The sequence below is a fragment of the Nicotiana attenuata genome, unplaced genomic scaffold (genome assembly GCF_001879085.1).
Source record: "Nicotiana attenuata strain UT unplaced genomic scaffold, NIATTr2, whole genome shotgun sequence".
Lineage (NCBI taxonomy): Eukaryota > Viridiplantae > Streptophyta > Magnoliopsida > Solanales > Solanaceae > Nicotiana > Nicotiana attenuata.
The window spans coordinates 494,701-502,957 of NW_017670482.1; the positions used below are offsets into that span (position 1 = coordinate 494,701).

The following is an 8,257-nucleotide window of genomic DNA, read 5'->3' on the forward strand; positions in this document are numbered from 1 at the left end:
CAATACTTGGACAGTGCCCTCGAGCTGATGAAAGTAAGAACAGTTAAAGAACACTAAGTTGATGAACAAGAGAAAGAGAGAAATATTATATGGCCTTGATTTGTATGAATGTCAGGTGTTTACAAATGATGGGGACTCCCCTTTATATACTAGAGGAATCCTAATTTTGGTACAATTCTAACTACGGAAGCAAATCTTATGATTGGTACAACAAATAACTGTCCTTGAATTGATCTATTCCGAGATCTCCGCTGTGATCTCCGATCGGTTATGGATATCTCGTCTTTCCGTTATTGTACTTAACTCGAAGTCGGTCATACTTAGTTTCGATTGTTGCTGACCTCGGTCTGGACAGACACCTCGATTATTGAACTCGACCCCTCGTCTTCGTGTTATAGCCCGATCCATTACGAGGCTAACCCTCGATATGAACCCCTAGTGTCGATTAATTAGCAAAACCGGGCAATCCCGAACCGTATACAGAATATGAAATACAAAATATTTACAAAATTTAAAATAATATTTATATATTTAAAAATAAAATAAAAATTATTAAATTATAATAATTAACAATTCAATATTTTTATGGAAATTAAAATACTACTCCTTAAGCTTCAATTTATATGAATCTATTTTCTTTTTAGTCCGTATAAAAAGAAATGACTACTTTTTATATTTGAAAATAATTTATCAAAATGCAATGATTTATTATATGTGCCTTATTTTACATGAATAGTTCAAATGTCTTATTTATTTTTTGTTTGAGTGCTCTAAACTAGCAATAAATTCCCAGCTTAAAAAGTGGGAGCTCGATGCTTTGTACTGATTTTACTATTCCAACCACTGTGACAGAGCTGAATTCGGAGAGAAAAGGGAAGCGATGGCGGGCAGTGGTGGAAACCCTAGTTTGGGCGGGCAGTCTCATCAAGCTCCAAAAATCCTATTAGCGAAGCCTGGACTTGTTAGCGGCGGCAAATTCAACCGCGGCGGCACTGATGACCCTGATTCGAATGCTCACCGCCCACGCATTGGTTCTCTTAATCTTCTCTCTGACACCTGGGATTTCCACAGTGATCGTTTTCTCCCGGTTAGTATTTCTTTTACTGCTAGTGGAAATTAATTTATCGGTACTATTTCTCTGAATTTACGACCTTTTTTTAATATATTATCGCAGTTTCTAACGGATAATACGGAGTTTACAGTGGTGGGTGTGATTGGTCCTCCAGGGGTTGGGAAGTCCACTATAATGAACGAAATATATGGTTTTGATGCTACCTCCCCTGGTAACTAAAGCTGCACATGATTTTTATTCTTCTTTTCCTGGAATGATGCTTTTGTTTTTTGAATTATCACTACGCATGCACCTTTAGTGTTATGAGAAAATGTCATTAAATAAACGGAAACGGGCCAAATATATCCTTGTACTATCAAAAAAGGTTTAAATATATCCCTGTTATACTTTGAGTCCAAATATACCCTTGTCGTTATACTATTGGTTCAAATATACACATTTCCCGTTAAGTTTGTCCAAAGTGGACATCCAATCTCACGTGGCGCTGGCATTTGATGAGGTGGATGCCACATGGCTTGCCACCTCAATGACCCTAACCCATTTTTACCCCTCCTTTCTATATTTTTTCCACTATTAAAATTTTCTTCCCCTCCACCACTATTGGCACCATTACCGCTACCATGAAAAATATAGTATTTCAAATTTTAGTCTTTATATATGGATTAGAGGCACTGAGGTGGCATGCCATGTGGCATCCACATCATCAAATATCAGTGCCACGTAGGATTGGATGTCCACCTTGGACAAAGTTAACAAAAGAGGGATATATTTGAATCAATAGTATTACGGCAGGGGTATATTTGGACCCAATGTATAACGAAGGGTATATTTAAACCTTTTCTGGTAGTACAAGGATATATTTGGCCATTTGCCGTTAAATAAATTGTATACACTGACAGCATAAAAACAAACACATCACTTGCCAGTTTTTGCAGGTTACTAATCCGTGTTTCTTATAGAAATTACCTGTAATTGGTAATACAGTTAGTGTATAAAAGTTGAAGCTTTGAATAAGACAGTTCCAGAGGGTAAGGATTTTGAAATGTTGTATTCCAGGAGTGCTTCCTCCCTTTGCTATAGAAACAGAAGAAACAAGGGCTATGTCGAAACATTGTACAGTTGGCATTGAACCACGGGTTTCCGCTGAACGGATTATACTGCTTGATACTCAGGTTTCTTTCACTCATTAGTTGAAATTTTTTCTTCCTTACTTCAACTTCTTGCTTTTATTGCTTGTACAAGTGATAATGCCGTCAGTAATTCGAAACCTTCTAGTTCAACATGCTATATGGGTTCCTTTGTTGTCTATTCTTTGTAATACAAGTCCACGGTGGAATCCTTATCCAAATACCTTTGATATTTTGTTGATTTTGACAGCCTGTTTTTAGCCCTTCGGTTTTGGCTGAAATGATTAGACCAGATGGCTCATCCACCGTCCCCATAATAAGCGGCGAATCTTTGTCAGCTGAGCTAGCTCATGAACTGATGAGCATCCAGGTAAATACCGAGTTAAATTGATGATGCAGGAGCTGACTGTTTTGTTTATTACCTAGCGGTTTTCACCCCGATCCCTCGCCCTCCCTTGCTTTAAGGTGCTGAAAGCCAAAATTGTAATATTACTTTGTTCGCTTGTGGTGCAAGGGATGTTTCTAGCTTGGTGTTCTGCTTGCATCCATTTGTCATATCATATTAGTGGTATCCGAGGGAGTCCATGATGCTAGCATGTGGCGACTCATGTCAACGGTATTTAATTCACCTTTAACTGCTTTAGAATGTTTCTTGTTTGTCTACAAAATGGTTGTAACCCATCGTCATAGTTTCTTGGAGAAGATGGATGTAGCTGGTTGTCTGATAAAATTAGAAAATATATATTTATTTGCTGAAACTCTCGTCATTACACAATTAACTCACTAAGTTTCAATTTTTATAGCTATTCACTACAATAAGTGTGTTGCAATTGGAAGTGCTCATTCGAAGACAGGCAGGCAATATGGAATTGTAACTTGACATATGAAACTTAACGTATTTAAGTTGTTTGGTTAGTCATGATTTTTTCTTTATATTAAAAAAAGTTAAGAGGGTCTTTGGATTGGCTTATTTTAAGTGCTTATTGGCTTTTTAGCACTTTTTTAGTTTGTGTGGTGTTTGGCAAGGATAAAAAGTGCTTAAAAGCACTTACTTTTAGGCATAAAAAGTACAAAAATAAGCCAAAAGCCAAAAGTTGGGTATTACCAACTTATGGCTTTTGACTTTTAGCTTAAAAGCTACTTTTTATAAGCCAATCCAAACACCCTCTAAATTTTATTATGTAGCTGTAGTTGATTGGAAATGATAAAAATATCTAGAATTATCTACCAATTTTATATTCAAGTGGCAGATTTAGTTGTTTATACTTTTACAAATAAAGTGCAGTTGATGTATGAAGTAATTCATTTTGCTCTACCAAACACATCTAGGGTCTATCATGTGATGCAGATACCTCAAAGTTCTAAATTAGGTTATGTAATGACTCCTTTCTCGTGTACCTTTGTCGGAAGTGACAAGACATAAAGCGCTAGCAGCCTTTGTTGCCAAAAAGAATTTGATTTTAAGAAAGCTTCTCATCTAAGCTCTGACTTTCTGCTGCTCTATGTCACAGTTCTATACTTAGCAAGACCCCGTTCTCTTTCTTTTCATGCCCTATTTGGAAATTGTTTTGGTAACTTTGTGGTTGAAATTTAACTTCAACTGTCAACAACTTATGTGGCTGCTCAAGTTACTTGCCCAGCATATGGTAATGTAACTGTTTTATTCTTGAGTGATGTCTTGCTTCTAAGAAAACCTCCTAGCGTCTTTTTCTACCCGCATTTCCATGATATGGTACTGTTGTGCTCTTCTTGCAGGTTGATTTGCTAAAGCATGGCATACCTGATCCATCATCTTTAACCCTTTCCCATCCTCAAACCTCTGAGAAAGAAAGCAGAGACAAAATTCTTGACGGTGGAGAAGAGTACATGGCTGATCCAGTTTTTGTGCATACAAAGTGCGTTAACCTAAACTTTTGATCTTGCTTTTAGCATGGACTGGTGAATAAGTTATGATGATGAAAGAGATGGGCCAAGCTGTTCAAACTTCCGTGTTTATGCTAAAGTTATCTTCAAAATGCTTATTTAATTTACATAGTAGAAATCAGTTACAGCTCGAGCTTTGATTCATAAATCCGAACACCTAGAGGTTTCAACAATATCTAGACCTTCCTTTTTCTTATTTCTTACTAATTGACTGGTCAAGATGAGCTAAAGTACTGATTTCCGGTTCCTTCCACAGTCCGTCACTGCTCATCCCCTCTGCAAAAGTCCGTTTTAAGGATTTAACTTCAAGTAATTTTCAATTTTTTGCTTTGTTTTTCAGTTTTTGGTTTTATTTTGGAAGGAATTTTAACGGAGAAAACTTTAATTAAGCTTATATAAAGAAGTGCTTAGCAGAGAAAGGGTCTTAATGGTGTTTTGGTCGGGAGAGAGGGAGCCTACCAGGTGACAAGATGATCATTGAGGTGGTTGAGGGAATGACATTGAGGGAGGCTGTATGCTGAGGCAATCGAGTAGCAAATTAGTGGAGGCATATTTAGTTCAATGAGGAAGTGCAGAGAAATTAACAAGGTTAGAAAACAACGGGAAACTTACAAGTACAAGGGAAAAATAGGCCTTTAGTTTATTATGGCAGGTCAATGACTGGTCTTTCACTGACAAATAAGAGAAAAGGGGTGGTTGTCTATACTCAAAAACTTGAGGGGTGTCTTACACAATACATGAAAACTGATTCATACGCAATCTTTGGCATTGTTCAAGTATAGTGATTGTGATATTAAATTTAGATCTTTACAAGTTTGTAGCTTCTGGTTTACCTTGAATTTAGTTACATCACCATGTTGAACATAAACTGGTTAAAGAGAACGGGTATAGTATCATATATAAAAGTTGAATTAATTGTTAGTTAATGTAGAAGGTACTTCAAGTGTTCTTCTCTACTTGGACCTATGAATCGGAAGTTCTCGGTGATGTATGGGCGCATGGTTATAACTGCAAAATGCAAGGATGTATGGGCACATGGTTATAACTGCACAATGCAAGTTTTTTTGTTCGTGCCGTAATGACATCAAATAAGTCAAGAGTTACCAAACGATGCTCCTGCTTTGTGCGACCTTTTCCCAGTACCTGAAAGTTAATTGGTGTCTTCATTATCAGCTGTTGGATAACTCGCTCTATATAGCTCTGTATAATGTTATAGGGTTGGAGCTGCTCTTGTTAATTTTTATTTCATTTCCCCTGGAACCAATACTCAGTTTGTTGTTCTGCCTTTTGTTTTTTTAGACTACGCACTGAAGATCTAACTCCATGTAACGTTGTTCAACTGAAGAAGGCACTCACACAAATCTTTTGCTCTTTATCTATTCTGAGATCAAAAAACCACACAACTGCCAAAGAGAGTCATGCTTCTGCTGTTCCTCTTAACGCACATAGTGCTGATCGAGAATCTGAAGATTTGAAATTATTTCTACTGCCATCTAGAAATAAAGATGAATCCTTGAAGCCACAGTATGAAAGCCACATTTCAGCATTATGGAATTTGCGGGATCAGGTCCCACACTCACCCTCACCCTTCAACATCTGCAGTTTAGCACACACCCACACCTTTTTGTTTTTCTCAAATATTCCAGACGTAATGTTGTGTGAATTTACTTAGGGAACTAACTTCGAGTAATTGATTCCTCAGGTTTTGTCAATGAGAGGTCCATCTTTCTCAAGGACTGTGTCCGAGCGTGATTGGCTGAAAAATTCTGCCAAGATATGGGAAATTGTTAAGAATTCTCCCATTATTGTGGACTACTGTAGAACTCTTCAAAGTTCAGGCATGGTTAGGAGGTAACAGCTATTAATCTTCCTATGTTCATCTAGGTTGATGGACAATTTTGGTCTTTTTGTATATATATTTTTTCCCTGGAGACTTTTGCATACTCTTTTTTTTCCGAATCATCTTTCCTTCTGCTTTATTTGGTGCAACTTTCTGTGAAACAAAGAGAAGTGAACCTTCTGAGTAACGACCTACAAGAAGAGCTTCATATAGGAGCCTTAGGTTACTTACAAAGTTACAATATTGTAAGAAGTGGTTATTCTCTACGTCTAGCAAGGAGGGCAAGCATTCTATCACTATATACTAATTATCTTTTGGCATCTGGAGAACAGTACTAGTTTAAAATAGTCTTCAATATTCTCCTATTCAGTGGGTTTTGACATGTTCTGAATCTTGGACATAATAACTTCATTTGTTCTCATTATTTTTGAACAAGTCTCAAATTCAAAGTGGTGAAGCATCCTTGAGTTTGCAAATTAAAACTGGAAATCTTGTATATTTGTTGTATAGATATCATCTCTTCATTGCCTTAGTGAGACACCGTGCAACCATACCATTGGTTGGCCAACTAACCCAAGTCAGTTAATAGCTCATTTATTTCATTTGGGTTGCTACAAGCAGTGTTTTAAAAGGCGTTTTCGGAGCGAGCCTTGAGGCGAGACGCACAAAAAATGCCCCAAGGCGATCCTGTGTGGCAAAAGTCTCAAGAGGCGTACGCCCGGGCATTCAGGGCGTACTCCCGGGCGTTTGAGGCACGTTTTTGTAGTGAGGTGTAAGCCTTAGAGACTTTTTCAAATTAAAACAAAATTTGTTGAATAAGTCCTTCATATAATACCTAAAATCTCAATAGTCAATGTGTAAAAGTTTTAAAAAGGAACTGAAATGTATTAAATTTAAAAGTCAAGACATTTTTTATTGATTGAAGCCCTAATTTATAGCCTTTCCCAATTCTTTATCTTGTCTGCTAGTCTGCTAATATTTCCCAAAATGACGAATATTCAAATTTTTTTTACAAATACAAAGAGAACTTCATTCTCCTTCATAGCAGCAAGTTCAAATTGCAGTTTAGTCATCCTTTTTGTTCCTCCATATAGAAAACTTTGTTTTTTTTCGATTCAAGTTACTTGTGTTTGTAAGTAGCGCATAGTATATTGTTTTGACTAGTTTTTTGTGGGGATGGAGTATATATATATATATATATATATAGTTAGTTTTTTTAATTTTTATGCAATTTTACTTGTTTATAAATATTTACTGTAATTATATTATTTTATAAAATATTAAAAATTAAATACCCAATGGGGCTTACGCCTCGTTGAGGCATATTCAAAATGTCTCGCCTTACGCCCACGCCTTTTAAAATATTGGCTACAAGACCTAATTATTGTTCCAATCACCTTTTGGGAAAAAATAGCACTTTAGTCCCTGAATTATTGCTACATTCTACGTTTAGTCCTTGTATTATCCGACTCACCATACTTGACCTTCAATTAAATCATGTGTGCGCTTTTTATTCTGTAATGGAGATCAGAACAACTAACGGGTGATTAACTGCATTGAAGGAGAATTCTGGAATTAAATGTTTCTAGTTTTAGCGATAAGAACTCACGATAATAACAGTTTCTGCAATCACTCACTGTAGGTTTGCACAATATGAGACTTGAGAATCGGAATAGTGAAGACACGATTCTAAATTTGGTTTCCGTGAGGGCTTACCACCATGGAATACGAAGCTCATGTGTGTGCTGGGTCGAACTTGGATATGAAATTTCGCTTTAAGAGTGCTTCTGACGTTTTATACAATCTAGGGGAAGGTTGGACCAATTTCTTGTCAAATTTGACAAACATCGTGAAACTGGCTCGAAACCCAGAACTTCGAATGCGACAATGCTGACCATCTTTGTTCGATTGGGGATGAGTAGAGAAATTACAACAGAAAGCTAAGGAGGAAGGGGATGACTAATTATTAAATAAACAAGAGGATGAGAGACAAACTCAGAAGACGAGGTGAGAGGAATAGAGTCTAAGCCGCAACATTATTCGGATATCTATTCTCAGTGGTCAGTAAAACCAATCTGTGTTCAGCGGATTCAATCCGCGATATAACTCGCAGTCAGCAAAACTATTCTGCGATTAGTAAATTATTCTGCGGTCACCAAAACCTTTTATATATTCTGCGATTAGTAAAGTCTTAGCAAAATTCTGAATTATTTTTCACACTTTATGTTCTAACTTTGCAGTCCGTAAAATCATTCTACAGTCAGCAAAACCTTAAAAAAGTAGTTTTTTTCTCAC

At 36.7% G+C, this 8,257-nt stretch overlaps 1 protein-coding gene across 1 annotated transcript; it reads left to right on the forward strand.

The window, feature by feature from the left end:
• Positions 1-781: 781 nt before the first annotated feature.
• Positions 782-6,386, forward strand: LOC109240071 (protein SMG9-like). Its single transcript, XM_019406688.1, has 8 exons — positions 782-1,087; positions 1,175-1,283; positions 2,129-2,244; positions 2,450-2,569; positions 2,726-2,815; positions 3,955-4,094; positions 5,422-5,689; positions 5,825-6,386. The coding sequence occupies exons 1-8, from the start codon at positions 881-883 to the stop codon at positions 5,975-5,977; spliced, it is 1,203 nt and encodes a 400-aa protein (XP_019262233.1). The 5' UTR covers positions 782-880; the 3' UTR covers positions 5,978-6,386.
• Positions 6,387-8,257: the final 1,871 nt, after the last annotated feature.

Coding starts and splice junctions, on each gene's coding strand:
- LOC109240071 (XM_019406688.1), top strand. CDS start 881: ATGGCGGGCAGTGGTGGAAACCCTAGTTTGGGCGGGCAGTCTCATCAA. Junction 1,284..2,128: donor TTTTGATGCTACCTCCCCTG/GTAACTAAAGCT, acceptor GTTGTATTCCAG/GAGTGCTTCCTCCCTTTGCT. Junction 4,095..5,421: donor CCAGTTTTTGTGCATACAAA/GTGCGTTAACCT, acceptor TTGTTTTTTTAG/ACTACGCACTGAAGATCTAA.